Source organism: Macrobrachium rosenbergii, chromosome 15, assembly GCF_040412425.1.
Source record: "Macrobrachium rosenbergii isolate ZJJX-2024 chromosome 15, ASM4041242v1, whole genome shotgun sequence".
In the NCBI taxonomy this organism is placed as follows: Eukaryota; Metazoa; Arthropoda; class Malacostraca; order Decapoda; family Palaemonidae; genus Macrobrachium; species Macrobrachium rosenbergii.
This window is the reverse complement of record NC_089755.1, coordinates 29,489,718-29,508,136: the sequence shown is the minus strand read 5'-3', so window position 1 is coordinate 29,508,136 and position 18,419 is coordinate 29,489,718. Positions and strand designations below refer to the sequence as shown.

At 37.7% G+C, this 18,419-nt stretch overlaps 1 protein-coding gene across 1 annotated transcript in view; it reads right to left on the bottom strand.

Moving 5' to 3' along the window:
* Positions 1-18,419, bottom strand: part of LOC136846301 (uncharacterized) — a 62,861-nt gene that overhangs the window by 13,968 nt on the left and 30,474 nt on the right. The window contains 5 exon segments of the mRNA XM_067117103.1: positions 43-171; positions 1,435-1,575; positions 8,029-8,154; positions 15,421-15,492; positions 16,765-16,917. Of these exon segments, the coding sequence (XP_066973204.1) occupies positions 43-171; positions 1,435-1,575; positions 8,029-8,154; positions 15,421-15,492; positions 16,765-16,917 (621 nt within the window).

The following is an 18,419-nucleotide window of genomic DNA, read 5'->3' as shown; positions in this document are numbered from 1 at the left end:
AGATGTTATGATGGAGGTCAGTGCTGAATAAGACATACTCACAATGCACTTCAACTTTGAAGTCCTTGACGGCATCTTCCCCAACCATATTGGATGCTTTGCACATGTAGGTTCCCGTCAAGTCTCGAGTAACATTAGCCAGGCTTAAGACGTGATCATCCAGGGCTTCATCTGTGATGGAATAAATGATAGAAACAAATCATCAGGGTTTTAGGTTAAGACAAATCCAAACTATTGAACAGAAGATGTCTCCGCTGTACGGGTAATAATAATGTCGATAATAATAATATCAAAAACATTTGTTCTTGGACTGTTTTATTTAAAACCCTCTAATAAAGCTTTGATTAACCTGAAACGTCGAGATTGCTCTGGTTCTTTGAGTCGCTGAATATTTCTCTCACCTTTAATTAAGTTCGCCAGGGATTATTTCATATTCATGTGTTTGTGGAAATAAAACGAACAGCTACCTGGGAATGAAATCACGTTGAAATGCTGAAACTAATTTAAGTTGTGGCGAGATTTTCCACAAAACTGTAGGAATGTGAGAATGTGACAGGTGTAAAAGGAGAATGGGTCGGAATAAAGAATGGAAGGAAACAGTGAATATTAATGATATCGTGACAACATTCGAGGTCAAAATATAGTGAGTGGAATCAGTGATATTTTCTGTGTAATGTGAAGACTATTTATGTTTAGCGTAAATGGATTAACATTTATATTTTGTTTTACAAACTGTCAATGTATTAAATTATTGTCAAAGAATGAATGGATAAATCAGATGATTTATTAAAGTGTTAATTAAATTGAATCTTTTTTTACGCAAAGATGTAATTCTTGTAGTTATATTTACTTTGTCAATTATCAGAAACATCATCCACAACAGCAGAGATATTGTCGGTTGGTTTCTGTCGGTATTCCCTCCCCTGGTAATACAGAGAGCGTTAACACCTAATTTCGAAAACGTACGAGAGGGCAAAACCCAGAGTCCTTTTTTTGTACGTGGAGCTGACGTTAAACATCCTCAGCCAATATATATCATCTTTATAATGTACGGTGGATATTGCCCAGTGTGAGCAACTAATCACTAACAGCTTCAGTGATATCGATTGCTGACGTTTACCGTAAGCTCCAGAAAAACGATTCTTATTTTTTTATTTATTATTATTATTTATTTTTGTTTATTTATATTTATTTATTTATTCAATTTATTTTTTATATTTATTATTTTTTAACGGAATTTTTTTTATATAATTCTGTTATAATAATATATCAGTAAACATTAAACTAAAATCAGTCATCAAAAAGAGGGCAAAACTCCCAAAAAAATTCAAATTGAAATATTTTAGAAACCTTTTACGCAGGGCTGTAGTACAATTCGGAAGAGTATTTCCCTGGAGAGACAAGTTCATCTCATTTTGGTTTTGCTTTGCTTACCTTTAGGTTGTGTTAGAGCAATAACGCTACCATTTCCGGTTACGCGGCTCCAAACGACTGTAGGTCTGGGTTCACCTGCTGCTAGACACCTCAGTCGTAAGTTATTCTGTTCGCGGACGATGACAGGCAATCGGGGTGAGCCTGTAGATACCACGTAGATAATTACTGTCTGAATGAAGAGAGGAGTTATAAATAGGGTAAATAACTACCAAATGCATAGAGAGAAAATAACCTTCGGTTTTACATGACAGGCCAAGGAAGATTACACTGGTTCCTTTTTCCCTGTTTTGTCACTTTCACAAGAAAGTCAGATTCTGTCAAAATTTAAGCTCCTGTGAACATTTGAGCTGTACTCTCAAAAAACACCAAAAGAAATTCAGGGCAGTGAGGAAGGCATCAGTGGAATTTCTCCAACTTATACGTTTTTCTAGCTGCAAGATGAGGGATATTGGAGATGATTTAATTTAGACACAACCTGGATTACCCATATGATGTCTTATTTTCTGGGCAATGATGAGATCTCGAGATTTTCCTTACTGTGACACTCAGCCATTTTGAGAGGAAAATGCTAAAAACGACACTATAATAGACCATCTGCTTCAAGAAGAAAAAACTTTGTAGCATATGCTCGTTAAAGCCTCACCCCTTTTAGTGCGGGTGGGTTCGAATCCCAGATAGTTTTGAGATCACTGTAGCTGTCTGAAATATAATAATATATTTTTGAAGATCTTTCATACTTAAAACTAGAAATGCACACACACACATGTATATGTATGTATAAATATATATATATATATATATATATATATATATATATATATATATATATATATATATATATATATATATATATATATATATATATATATATATATATATATATATATATATATATATATATATATATATATTCATTCATAAATATTAATTCATAAATAAATAGTTTAGTGCCCAATTCACTATACATCAGGAATAACTTGCACCCATGGGGAATTATAATTCATAAGTGCTTTGTCACCACTAGGATTCGAACCGTCGTCTAGTTTAGAAACAAGATGAACAGTGGCTTTTGGCCAATCAGCCATCCCGCTGGTGATGAAGCACTTATCAGTTATGATTCCCCTTGGATTTAAGTTATTCCTGATGTATAGTGAACTGGATACTAATCGATATTGGTGACATGATTTGTGAATATATAATATTTTATGGTGCATGTAACAAAAATTCAGTTTTACGTATGCATCTTCCTCCATAGGGATGTTTTCAAAGGGCGTTAAGCTTCCGCTATCATAATTGGTGTGCCCTGCCACACTCGACTAACAACCAAGTGCATAATAACTGCTCAGATTATTTGGAGCTCGTCTTATTTATCAGGGCATGACCAAAGGACCTGATCACAATGAACAGTGCTAGAGGCAGTTAGTCTTCCTTTCTTCCTCAGGAAGTGTTGAACAGCCTTCCTTTGGAAGTTTACGGGAACAGTCCTGTAAAGGAATCGTAGATAGAAAAGCCTTCCGTAGGAAGTGTAAATGGAACAGTCTTCCTTAAGCAGTGTGGATAGAACAGTCTTCCTTAGGAAGTGTGGAACAGTCTTCCTGTCAACGCTATCGATTTGAGTGCTGAAATCAGAGAGGTTGTACTGTGCCTTAGAGCACCTTGCTCCGGGATCTTCATTCATCGGACTTTTTGACTTCCCGACTGTTATTTCTCTGGTGTAATTATTATTTGTCTGTTCTTTATTTCCTTTTCTGACGGCTTTCTACTTATGTGGCTGTTGTTTCATCTTTTTTCCATTCTATCGGCTGTTTCCCCCGTTCCAAGGAAATTAGGTGCGCAAGAGAAAGGCTGTTAAAGCTTCATCACTTAAGGAGATAAACAAAATGTAATACTGTTGATGGAATTATTATCCGGCGAACAACCCTACTGTTATTAGTTTCCCGTTGGTTGGTGGTCACAACTTTCACAACGCTGCAGGTTGGTGGTCACAACCTTCACAACGCTGCAGGTTGGTGGTCACAACTTTCACAACGCTGCAGGTTGGTGGTCACAACTTTCACAACGCTGCAGGTTGGTGGTCACAACCTTCACAACGCTGCAGCTTGGTGGTGACAACCTTCACAACGCTGCAGGTTGGTGGTCACAACCTTCACAACGCTGCAGCTTGGTGGTGACAACCTTCACAACGCTGCAGGTTGGTGATCACAACTTTCACAACGCTGCAGGTTGGTGGTCACAACTTTCAAACGCTGCAGCTTGGTGGTGACAACCTTCACAACGCTGCAGGTTGGTGGTCTGCCTTCACAACGCTGGTTGGTGACAACCTTCACAACGCTCACACAACTTTCACAACGCTGCAGGTTGGTTGTCACAACAATACTGCAGGTTGGTGATCACAACTTTCACAACGCTGCAGGTTGGTGGTCACAACCTTCACAACGCTCAGCAACCTTCACAACGCTGCAGGTTGGTGGTCTAACACAACTTTTGGTTGTCACAACTTTCACAATACTGCAGGTTGGTGATCACAACTTTCACAACGCTGAAGGTTGGTGATTACACCTTTCACAACACTGCAGGTTGGTGGTCACAGCTTTCATAACACTGCAGGTTGGTGATCATAACTTTCACAACACTGCAGGTTGGTGATTACACCTTTCACAACACTGCAGGTTGGTGGTCACAGCTTTCATAACACTGCAGGTTGGTGATCATAACTTTCACAACACTGCAGGTTGGTGGTCACAACTTTCACAATGCTGCAGTTTGGTGGTCACAACTTTCACAACGCTGCAGGTTGGTGGTCAACTTTCACAACGCTGCAGTTTGGTGGTCACAACTTTCACAACGCTGCAGGTTGGTGATTTTCACAACACTACAGGTTAGTGGTCTGCAGGTTGGTGGTCACAGCTTTCACAATGTCAGGTTGGTGGTCAACTTTCACAATGCTTTGGTGGTCCAGATTGGTGGTCATAACTTTCACAATGCTCCAGATTGGTGGTCATAACTTTCACAATGCTGCAGGTTGGTGGTCACAGCTTTCACATTGCTCCAGATTGGTGGTCATAACTTTCACAATGTTGCAGGTTGGTGGTCACAAATTTCATAACGCTGCAGGTTGATAGTCACAACTTTCACAACACTGCCAGTTAGTGGTCACAATTTTCACAACGCTGCAAGTTGGTGGTCACAGCTTTTACAACGCTGCAGGTTGGCAGTCACAGCTTTCACAACGCTGCAGGTTGGTGGTCGCAACTTTCATAACGCTGCAGGTTGATAGTCACAACTTTCACAACACTGCCAGTTAGTGGTCACAATTTTCACAACGCTGCAGGTTGGTGGTCACAGCTTTCACAATGCTGCAGGTTGGTGGTCACAGCTTTCACAATGCTGCAGGTTGGTGGTCACAACCTTCACAACGCTGTAGGCTGGTGGTCACAACTTCCACAACGCTGCAGGTTGGCAGTCACAGCTTTCACAATGCTGCAGGTTGGTGGTGACAACCTTCACAACGCCGCAGGTTGGTGGTCACAACTTTCACAACACTGCCAGTTAGTGGTCACAGCTTTCACAACGCTGCAGGTTGGTGGTCACAACCTTCACAACGCTGCAGGTTGATTGTTCACAACTTTCACAATGCTGCAGGTTGGCAGTCACAGCTTTCACAACGCTGCAGGTTGGTGGTCACAACCTTCACAACGCTGTAGCTTGGTGGTGACTACCTTCACAACGCTGCAGCTTGGTGGTGACAACCTTCACAACGCTGCAGGTTGATGGTCACAACTTTCACAACGCTGCACGTTGGCAGTCACAGCTTTCACAACGCTGCAGGTCGGTGGTGACAACCTTCACAACGCTGCAGCTTGGTGGTGACAACCTTCACAACGCTGCAGGTTGGTGGTGACAACCTTCACAACGCTGCAGGTTGGTGGTCACAACCTCCACAACGCTGCAGGTTGGTGGTCACAACTTTCACAAAGTTTATGTTAAAAACTTCAGAGGTACACAGTTCGTTCCTCATCCTTCTATGTCCATTGTTGTTCTACGTGCAGCACAATAATCGGTTGTTCTGGTCTCTTGCGAATACCACCACCTTAATCCTTCCATTCAGTTTTCCTCGCTGGCTCATTCCACAATAATTGTTCCTCTCCGTTGAAAGCAAAATCATTAGCTGCTTCCTCTCTTTGAACACACCACCAAGGGAATTAACCCACGCTGAGTAGCCATTACACTTCCCTGCACGTACAAAGAATCATCTTTGCTTTAACACAGTGTCAGATATGTACTTTCATCCTTTGGGATAAGACTAACCGTATGGTTTACTATTGTTATTATTATTGTTCGTACTACATGTGCTCTCTTTCCTATTTAATAGTGTCTTTCAAAGTTTCGTTCCCTATCAGGCCTTTTCTTACCTTCAAACTCTTCTTATTAATTAATCATTCTTTTCTTCATATTCCATTTCTCATAGATACGTATGTAACGTTTATTCTTGAAGCCATTTAATTTTTTTTTACTTTTTCAAAAAGATTGGAATACATACATACATACATATGTATATATATATTATATATATATATATATATATATATATATATATATATATATATATATATATATATATATATATATATATATACATGAATTTTTGTCAGATATGCAGGCGTGACTTTTTCATATTCACAAATATTACGCTACAAATATCGTTTTATATACAGTTCACTATACCTTTGGATTAAGCTACACCCAGAGTAATTATAGTTGATAATGCTTCGCCTTCGGCCAGATTCGAACCTATGTCCGGTCTGGAAACAACGACTAAAAAAATAAGTATACCTTAGTTTTACCAGACCACTGAGCTGATTAACAGCTCTCCTAGGGCTGGCCCGAAGGATTAGACTTATTTTACGTGGCTAAGAACCAGTTGGTTACTTAGCAACGGTTCGAATCCTGCCGATGATGAAGTACCTATCAATCGATTATCCTTGGTTGCAAGTTATTCCCAAGGTATACTGAACTGGATACTGAACGATGTTTGAGGTGTAATATACACATGTATATATATATATATATATATATATATATATATATATATATATATATATATATATATATATATATATATATATATATATATATATATATATATATTTATATATATATATTTATATATATATATATATATATAAATATATATATATATAAATATATATATATATATATATATATATATATATATATATATATATATATATATATATATATATATATATATCTATATATATATATCTTGCTTCCCCGTTGACTTTCCAGCAGCAATATCTTAAGCAAATTCTGGTAACCTTACTTTACTATATTCAAAGGAATTCCATAATTTAGATCTCACAAATTATTTAGGGCATGTTTCAGTCTCATACCCTTTCACTATATTTGTAATAAACTGTAAATTATTTACCTGATGATTACCCTCAGTTGAGGGCGATCATCACAGGCAAAATTTAACTCTTTATACAATACTTTTTCCTTATTTTTCTTTGCATAAACACACTAAGAATTCATTCTGCCTATATTTGACACTTCTACATTTACTACATTCTCATTAACCCTTGAAGTACTGAGTATGAATTTCTATTCACGAACTAAGCAGAAATTTCGTATATTCAGCATCATTGCCAGTTAATGAAATGATACCGAATATAAAAGAAACATATATTTTTCATTTTCTTAGCTTTCGTCGTAGAAAGTTATATATTCGTCAAGAGATCCATCAATTATTAGAATACGGACCATTAAAGACTTCCTTAGATATTTTGCATGATAAAGATACTGTAATTGTGTTGAACGTTCTGTTCATTGCGAGGTAAAATTGTAATGAAATCATTAGATAAAGAGAGCGTCATTATGCTGTAACTGAAATCTCCCAAGATCATTTTTCCATTATTTGTCTTTTAATTATGCTCTTTGAGTTGTGTTTCTGTATTTTTGGTTTTCTTTCAATATTTCATCTTCTTGTGACTTCCTGTGATATGAATCTTTCTAGATTTTTTCCTGAGAATTTTCGTGTTGTTTTAACAACCGAAGATATACACATACATCGGAAATTCGTTTCTGACATCCACTGAACATCATCCAAAACACAACACCATAAACTACATGGACACGTTACTTACTACTTCAGTCGTTGTTTTCTTCAATATTTAATCATACTATCCCTAAGTTTATTACCTAGGTTTTTATCATCATCGTTGTATAACGAATAAATTATTCCACCACTTAGTTTTTTCTGAACGTCACAATCTGTATCCCTCACAAATTTCATGTAAATTATGGCAGTATCATTCGTCTTTGCGGATTGCATAGGATGAATTTATAAAAGAAAAATTTGTGGCAGAACCTGAATACAAAGATCATAACAGACGAATTGATCAAATTGTTAAAAGTTATTCTTTAAGAAAATTTCCTCAAAATAGAAAGGAAAATGACCTTGAATACAACTGCACATTTCACAAAAAAAAAAAAATTATTCCAGCAAGACGGTATATAATTAAGCATTCAAAAACAGTGACTCTCGTCTAATATAGCTATTCACGACAGTACCTGGCAGGGAAGGCGGAACGAGTCTTTCATTAGCAATCTCATCAACATTCCAAGGTTCTATCTTGGGAGAGCCTGGCATACCTGGTACACCATCTTTTCCATCCCTTCCATTAGGACCTCGAATACCTGGAAAAGTCAAGCGATGTCTTATTGTTTTCATGAATAATATTCCACAGTACAGACCAACAACCAATTTACTTCATTCTCAGCATAAGGAAACCCCTGCACTTTTTAGAGATCCCCTTTTCATGCCATGTATTTAAAAGACTTGATGGAAAAATGAAAAAGAACTTTAGAATGTAGTTTCATCATCTCACAAAGTTTTCTGAAGGACTCGTGACCTACAGCTGGCGTTTTAACTACACAGACTAGAAAGTATACATGCTTGTATGATTATTTGCCTTACTTCTATATTACTTTAATACAACATACGATACTTTCTTTAGTACCAGCTGCAATTTTGGGGGGGAGTTTGTTGACCCAAATAGGAACCTTAACCCACCCGCTGCTTTAACATATTTTACAAGTATGCCATTTTATGTGTGCTTTATATTTAGACTACCATTTCTTCCGAGTTCGACTAATTCCTTCACAGTGAAGCCATTACTTACACTCTTGGGCCTTTGCATCCTTTATTTTTTTTTTATTTTGTATGTTAAGGCATCAGCAATAAGAATAATATCCCCATTGCTTGATGGCTTTGGAAATTATCTATTTGTTTGTTTATATATTTATTTATTTACTCATTTGTTATCATTATTGATTCCTTACCAGCCAATAACTTACAGTAACTAAGGGGACTGCGTGAGAAAAATTGAGCAAGTCACAAGACATCAATGGTGAGCTTGGTGAAGTAAGAAGTAAATTGTACATAATTTAATGGCGTTCGGAACTATGACAAATGAGTAAAAAATTATTCTATTGCTTTTTTTGCTTCAATATCTTTTGAAGCACTCCTTTCCATTGTTTCCAGCATAAGTGACTGGAGCAAAGTTAAGTAAATCTTAGTTTAACCAGACCACTGAGCTGATTAACAGCTAAGAACCAATTGGTTACCTAGCAACGGGAACTACAGCTTATTGTGGAATCCGAACCACAGTATAGCGGGAAATGAATTTCTATCACCAGAAATAAATTCCTCTTATTCTTCACTGGCCGGTAGGAGATTCGAACTCGCGGCCAGCAGAGTGCTAGCTGAGAACGGAACCCACTCGCCCAACGAAGGACTTAGTGACTAGAGCAGCTGTAAGTCATTGCTTGTAGGCAACTGTTTCAAAATGCTTTCTTTGGCAGTTCTTTGTCGAGCTAACTAGCAGGAGTTGGTTTTGGGAGTGACAGTTCTCCGAATGTCGAAGGGTGCCAGGTCATGGGACGACATTGCGAGGGCCAAAGGTCATATTAGGGACCTCGTTTAACGACCTTACACGGCCTCGGAAATCAGTCTTCGACGTTCTTCGGTTAAAACATAGGTTCTCAATCATTGGGCCACAATGTGCTTCTGAGTGAGCTAGATAGACTCCTCAACACTTGCTGGATGTGTTTAACATTGCTTTCCGTCTTGTTTAGATGGGCTGAGTCCAGAGGTCTACATCAGAGTTCATAGTGCAAGGGTCTGTGCTGGCATACGCCAGGCTTATTCTCAACCACCACCTGTTATCATGCATTTCACAGCTGGCCTAAATTCACTTTGAATTTATTTGATTTTCAAAATTAAAAAACAACTTATGTAACTTTCTAACAGTTGCTAGTTTTCAAAGCATGGTTATTGAATAAAAAATTGTCTAGTAAAAATATTACCCATCCATCCATTGTCGTTAGTGTGCCACTGCACTTGGCGCTGAAAGTCTTGTGGCCCTTAAAAGAAGGTGAGAACTTATATGTTAGATCTTTCCTTCCATGTACTTATCGTTCAGTTTTAACATTTATATAAATTATTTTAGCAAGATGTTACGTGGTAAAATTATTTTCATGTAATGTATTTTTACCTCTATTGTTCATATATCTTGTTTTCTTCTAGTAATTTCTTCGTTCGCAAATGGGCAATCTATTTTGTACAGTCCTTTAGTTTTTTCCAGAAAAAGATGATGATAATAATAATAATAATAATAATAATAATAATAATAATAATAATAATAATAATAATAATAATAATAATATGTCTTATTAAAAAGAATGGCAGCATCATTGGAATTGATTTATATAAAGTATTTTCAATTCTCCTTATCCAGATTATGTACATCGGCCAGCTCTTGGCAGATATCAGCCCTGAAGAAAAGAGAATAGTGAGAAGAATTGGAAAGACTCCATATAAAATTAGTTCTACTGATGCTGCCATTCCTATTAATAGGGCATGCTTGAAAGAGGGTGTACTCCCTTCAAATAATAATAAAAATAATTGAAATCTCCTGACCAAGTTACATTAGGGCTGATTTTGACGTATATAAACAAGAGATTTTAATGCAAATACTTAAATATCAGTAAAATTAGAAAAAAATTAAACATGCATAATTAAATTCACGGGTCACATGTAATTCAGCTCAGATCCCTTGAATTCACAGAAGTAGTCGATATTGCTGGCATCATTTGGGAAATATGGGATTTAATTAGGAACTTTGTTCCCCCTCTGTTGCCGGGTAAAAGCAGAATTAATGTTTTCTTGATATTATTATCGCTGCTGTCAAATAATGATTCACTAACTATCAAAAGATAATGGTGATAATGTTAATGTAAGTCGTAGGAAATATTTTCATTGTGTTTAGCTAATACTGTTGTTGTTTAAGTTGTCAGAGCTGTTAATATTACAAAAGAAATTTTGAAGACCAGTGAATTTAGTGAGGGCTTACACAGGACACTCGTGGCCGGAAAAAGGAATGAGGCATACACAGAACACTCGTGGCCGGAAATAGGAATGAGGCATACACAGGACACTCGTGTCCGGAAACAGGAATGAAGCATACACAGGACACTCGTGGCCGGAAATAGGAATGAGGCATACACAAGACACTCGTGGCCGGAAACAGGAATGAGGCATGTACAGGACACTCGTGGCCGGACACGGGAATGAGGCATACACAGGACACTTGTGGCAGGAAATAGGAATGAGGCATACACAGGACACTCGTGGCCGGACACAGGAATGAGGCATAAACAGGACACTCGTGGCCGGACACAGGAATGAGGCATACACAGGACACTTGTGGCCAGATAAAGGAATGAGGCATACACAGGACACTCGTGGCCAGAAACAGGAATGAGGCATACACAGGACACTCATGGCCGGAAACAGGAATGAGGCATACACAAGACACTCGTGGCCAGAAACAGGAATGAGGCATACACAGGACAATCGTGGCCGGAAACAGGAATGAGGCATACACAAGACACTCGTGGTTGGAAACAGGAATGAGGCATACACAGGACACTCGTGGCCGGAAACAGGAATGAGATATACACAGGACACTCGTGGCCGGAAACAGGATTGAGGCATACACAGGACACTCGTGGCCAGACAGAGAATGAGGCATACACTGGACACTTGTGGCTAAAATAGGAATGGGGCATATACAGGACACTCGTGGCCGGACACAGGAATGAGGCATACACAGGACACTCGTGGCCAGACAGAGGAATGAGGCATACACAAGACACTTGTGGCTAAAAACAGGAATGATGTATATACAGGACTCTCGTGGCCGGAAATAGGAATGAGGCACATACAGGACACTCATGGCCGGAAACAGGAATGAGGCATACACAGAACACTCGTGGCTGGACACAGGAATGAGGCATATACAGGACACTTATGGCCGGAAACAGGAATGAGGCATATTCAGGACACTCGTGGCCGGACACAGGATTGAGGCATACATAAGGCACCCGTGGCCAGAAACAGGAATGAGGTATGCAGAAGACGCTCGTGGCCAGGCACGGGAATGAGGCATACACAAGACACTTGTGGCGGGAAATAGGAATGAGGCATATACAGGACACTCGTGGTCGGAAACAGGAATGAGGCATATACAGGACACTTGTGGCGGGAAATAGGAATGAGGCATATACAGGACACTTGTGGCGGGAAATAGGAATGAGGCATATACAGGACACTCGTGGCCGGAAATAGGAATGAGGCATATACAGGACACTCGTGGTCGGAAATAGGAATGAGGCATATACAGGACATTGTGGTTGGAAACAGGACACTCGTGGTCGGAAACAGGAATGAGGCATATACAGGACACTTGTGGCGGGAAATAGGAATGAGGCATATACAGGACACTCGTGGCCGGAAATAGGAATGAGGCATATACAGGACACTCGTGGTCGGAAACAGGAATGAGGCATATACAGGACACTTGTGGTCGGAAACAGGAATGAGGCATATACAGGACACTTGTGGAGGGAAATAGGAATGAGGCATATACAGGACACTCGTGGCCAGAAATAGGAATGAGGCATATACAGGACACTCGTGGTCGGAAACAGGAATGAGGCATATACAGGACACTTGTGGTCGGAAACAGGAATGAGGCATATACAGGACACTCATGGCCGGAAATAGGAATGAGGCATATACAGGACACTTGTGGTCGGAAACAGGAATGAGGCATATACAGGACACTTGTGGTCGGAAACAGGAATGAGGCATATACAGGACACTCATGGCCGGAAATAGGAATGAGGCATATACAGGACACTCGTGGCCGGAAACAGGAATGAGGCATATTCAGGACACTCGTGGCTGGACACAGGATTGATGCATACACAGGACACTCATGGCTGGAAACAGAAATGTGGCATATACAGCACACTTGTGGCCGGAATCAGGAATGAGGCATACACAGGACACTCGTGGCCGGAAACAGGAATGAGGCATACACAGGACACTCGTGGCCAGAAACAGGAATGAGGCATACACAGGACACTCATGGCTGGAAACAGAATGTGGCATATACTGCACACTCGTGGCCGGAATCAGGAATGAGGTCTCCCGATATAATGTTGCAGGACACTGTGATGATAATGAAACAGGCTAATAGAGGCATATTACAGGAATACATATAGGCCGGAAACAGGAAATGTATGTATGCAGAGGACTCTCGTGGCTTCATGATACTTTTTGGAAATAGGCATACAAAGGACACTTGTGAAGTCTGAATTTTAGGGATGAGGCATGCAGATGTCATTGGTTCATTTATTCCTTCATTTGGGTTTGAATGTTTGTAGGAATGAGGCATAAATACATAAACAGGGCACTTGAGCCAGACACAGGAAATGAGTCATTAAATTAAAAAACAAAAATAGGAAATATTCTGAGACTTGCACACAGGACACTTTAATATCTTGCAAAAATATGCCTGGAACAGGAATGAGACGACTTAAACAGGACACTCGTGGCTGGACATTTTTAGGAATGAAATAAACTCTTTTTAGGACACTTTTAAGTTTTTGATATGAATATATATTTCAGGACAAATTTAGGCATTTTCACAGGACACCAAAACCAGATCACAGGAATGAGGTGTTAACAAATCTAGGACATTTGTGCGCCATTATGAAACAGGAATGATTAGAAAAAATCCGATAATACAGGACACTCTAAACGATTAAGGCTGGACATATACAGGAATGAGGCATATTCACAGGAAACTCTAAGTGGAAACAGGACTGAGGCATACAGGGACAAACATTCTCCAATTTGCAAAAGTCGACACAGGAAAACGAGGCATACTTACAGGACACTCGTGGCCAAGGAAACAGACCAGAATGACTGGAGGCATTAAATTCATTTTATTATGGACACTCATGGCTGGACACAGGAATGAGGCATACACAGGACACTCGCTGGCCATCTACCCGCAGGAATGAGGCAAAGTAGTAACAGGACACTCATAAAAGGCTGGAAACAGGATTGAGGCATACACTGGACTCTCGTGGCCGGAAACAGGAATGAGGCATACATAGGACACTTGTGGCCGGAAACAGGATGGAGGTATACCCAAGACTCTCGTGGCCGGAAACAGAAATGAGGCATACACTGGACATTCGTGGCCGGAAACAGGAATTCCGTTGCACGAGTCTCCCGATTCCTTGCCATATAAAAACAATGTTGCACCCAATGAGAACCTTTGATTTTTACATGATAGATAATGGTAAATTTTGGAGGCTAATAGATATGATGAATATTAATAAGAATACATATAGAATTATTAGTAATTTTCTATACCAGAAATGTATGAATTGGTAATAGCCACAATGTCCTCCTAACTTCATGATTTCCTCATACTTTTTGGATACATATGTCACTACAAAGAGGGGTAACTTTACTCCGACATGAAGTCTGCAAGTTTTAATCCTTCTGCAGATGTCATTGGTTCTTCATTTATTCCTTCATTTGGGTTTGAATGTTTGTAGTGAAAAGCGTATCCTGAAAATGCTACAAATACATAAACAAGAATGTCTGTCATTGAGTTGATGAGCATAGCAAGTTTTATGAAATAAAATTAAATTAAAAAAAGCAAAAATTCTGAAATATTCCTGATGACTTGCACGTAAGATGTGTAAAACGCATTTTAATATCTTGCAAAAATATGAACTCTGTAGTTAGAATCTATTCTTATTAGACTTAAAAAGCCACCTTTAACTTCAGATGAAATTTAATTCATTTTTTATATTATGTAAATAAAGCTCTTTTTTAATAACTTTTAAGTTTTTGTTATGTTATATATATATTTCATCCACAAATTTATAGTCAGATTTTCTTACCATGGATCGTTAACAAAACCAATCACATTTTTTTAAATGAAGACAGTGTTAACGAAATCTACAGTTTTCATTTGAGCGTTCATTATGTTAAACAGTTGAGTAGCTGGTTTTGATTAGAAAAAATCCGATAATCCCACATTTGGCACTACACTAAACGATTAAGAGTTACCCCATACATATACAGTAAGTTGAACGAAGGGAAATTCCTCTTAGGTTTGTAAATTGGGTTCTAAGTCGACCATTGATAACTTGTAAATACGAATGAACAATAACAGGACAGAAAACTAAACATTCTCCAATTTGCTCAAAAGTCGACCAGGATTTTCCAGTAAAACGCGAGATTTATGAACTTATTTCAAAATAGATTATGGAAAGCTGATATATCAATTTCGTTTCACTTGTCCAAGAGAATTTTCTCTTATATACATTACGACCCAGAATGACTGGAGGCGTATTAAATTCATTTTATTATGGAGAGTCAAATGTTTGAATAGAAATGTGACAAATACGACCACGATCTAAAAGGATTGGAAGCGCATCCTACCCGTCTTCAGAAAAGTGAAATGTTTAGATCAAAGTGAGTAACCAGGATATTGCAGAGCGATAAAAGTGACTTGAAGGATGACCTACCTCGGTGTCCTTTGGGTCCTTGAGTCCTATTTCCCTTGTTCTCCCGGCGTTCCTGTGGAGGAAGATCGTTTTCTCAAAGTATGAATATTATTCCTTAGTCTAATATCTAAAACGCAATGTAACATTATGATATGTATATATCGTCTCCAAATGATTCGATATATATGGTATTCATTTATACCTATATTGTATATATATATATATCACTGTATATATATATATCGCTATTCGATATATATATATAAAAATATATATATATATATATATATATAAAATAATGTGGATATATATAATATATATGTGTATATGATTGTATATAATCACGGTGATGTATATATATATATATATATATATATATATATATATATATATATATATATATATATATATATATATATATATATATATATTATATTACATATGTAATTTGATAGATGACTGATAGCTCTTTAATATTAACGTAAAATATAGAAAATACAAACTCACTACCTTCATTCTACAATTTTTGTCTTTACAGAAAATATTACAAAGTAAACGTCAAAATAAATACTGATAATACTCATTTCACTATATTACTTCAGAGTTTTCGCACCTAGTTATGATACAAAAATAATCAGTAGAAAATAAATAAATTCACGATAACAACTTAGTTTGCGAGATATGAAAAGTTATGAAATAAAAATAAACAAGTAATAGACTGTTAAAATGAATCATCGAATGATGAAATAAATAATTTACAGTTCAAACAAATGATGCATATTGTGACCTAGTCCACATGTACATTTCTTAAGCAACGTAAGTAAAGACATCCCAACATAAGATAATAACGTGAATTATAGGAGATGAGTCATGAAGTAAATGAATCGGTATTGCAGGATATTGAGTTACCCTTCAAATGAAAATGCTCCTTCATGCCTCATGGGTTGCTTTTAGGTCATTTGGAGAAATTCTGTTAGATGCATCATGGATCCCCGTAGCCAGTTATGACAGGCAAGGGCAGAGTAACAATTATTAAAGGTAATTATAAACAGGGCGTGGAAAAACTGTTAGAAATTCAAAATAAAATGTCATCGGGTATAGTACGTGCTTTGTATAAACAATAACGAATATGAGTACGAGACACTTCAAATAAAAGGAAATAGTCAGGTCTTTTAAGTAATGTAATGATGTATTTTTCAAGCATCCCTTGTCAGTCGGACCCTTAGTTTACAAGTCCATTACATTCCTCGAAAGTTGAAATAATAAAGGCGTCGTTAGACAATCAAACTAACAGAACGACAACAGAAACTACTTTAACCCTTTGCTGAAAGTATCTCAATAATTAATGAACAGAGTGTCACATACCATCCGTTCCATCTATTCCGTCTCTTCCAGGAGTGCCAGGTTTTCCAGGGGAACCTTTCAGTTTGGATTTGCCATCCACTCCATTTCGGCCGGGTATTCCATCGAGTCCTGGCTTCCCCGGTGGTCCATCCTTCCCGTCCAGTCCAGGAGGGCCTTTGAGATACAGAGAAGAGGTTATGCAAATGAGGATCACAACTTGGGAGTTTAGTTAGGATTTCTTTAAAATTCATCTAATAGTTCACTGTCTTGGATGACCTTGGGTAGGATTGGCCGAAACCTGCGATAAATTGGAATATAATCAAGGAATGATGTAAGCTTATGCGTTTTAATTTTATTACCCATGCGTAAGTCAGAGGGATTATACGTATGATAAATGTAATTGAACGTTGATCATAGGAAATAACTGTTACCCCCCTACAATATATCATACATAGAAATGCCTTTTTTTAAGTAATGAGGTCTATTTTTTTATAAATCCGAGAAATTCTGCTATGTAGTACTCTCCCATCTCATGAAAGCCAGCGAAAGTTGAATAGATGGCACATGAATACTGATTCTGCCCTAGTCTTGAGGCCTTCGAACCTGAAAATCATTCTTTGTTGGGAAAGAGCAATTCAAGCATTGCCTCACAACACAGAAGTGGACAAAACGCCTTTAGGGCAGAGGTTTTCGGGAAATGTGGATCCTAATCGTGGAGAGCCCCTCATATAAGCTGTACAGTTCAGGGGAAATATAGTATATATCAGGGAAATATATATATATTCTATATATATATATAATATATATATATATATATATATAAAATTCTGGTACCACACAATTAGCCTACATCAAAAACTAATTTAACATTGACGAGAAATGTTACAAAACCGCAAAAACCATCCTTTTCTGTCTGATTTCGGAGTCCTTAAGCCATTCAGCCCCCTCCCAAAAAATAAAACATACATACACACACACACATACATAGAACTAAGTCTTTACAAGCCCTTCTTCTAGCTTGTCTTTCGTATACGGCCAGATGAAAAGCAGATAACAAGGAAAAAATAGTGTTATAAATCTTTGCAGTGAAGAAGGTAATTATTTTTAATGACGCACTATTTTTCATTTTAAACTAAAAGAATCTCTTATCTTAACGATTAACTACACTTTATGGATCCGATTGCTGCTATAAGCATTTTAACTTGGCGTAGTAAGCGTGTCCCGTAACTGTAAGGAAACGGAAAAGTTAAAGAGGTCTTTTTGGCTGAATGTTAAAAAGAATATCACGTAAATGTGATTCTGTATACAACTACCACACCAATAAATCGCAAATATTTACGTCTATTAGTACGTAAAACTTAATTCCCTATCTGCGGATTGACAAAAGTTACCCTTCATCATGGTGAGTAATTTTAAAGCTCCCAAAATCCCTGGAGTACTTCATTGATCTCAAAACGTTACCGGTTCATCACATTATTAAAAATGGGGATATATATCCTGCAAATTTTCAATGAATTTTGAAGTTTAATATGAGGCTTGTTTGATTTTTTTCTAATGCTTAAAAAGTTTTTCATCCCTTCAATAATATCAGCACACATCCAGGGAATGAATTATAATCCACATGGTACAAGAACTCAACTTTAAATATAGATTTTATGAGCATTATACAGACAAAA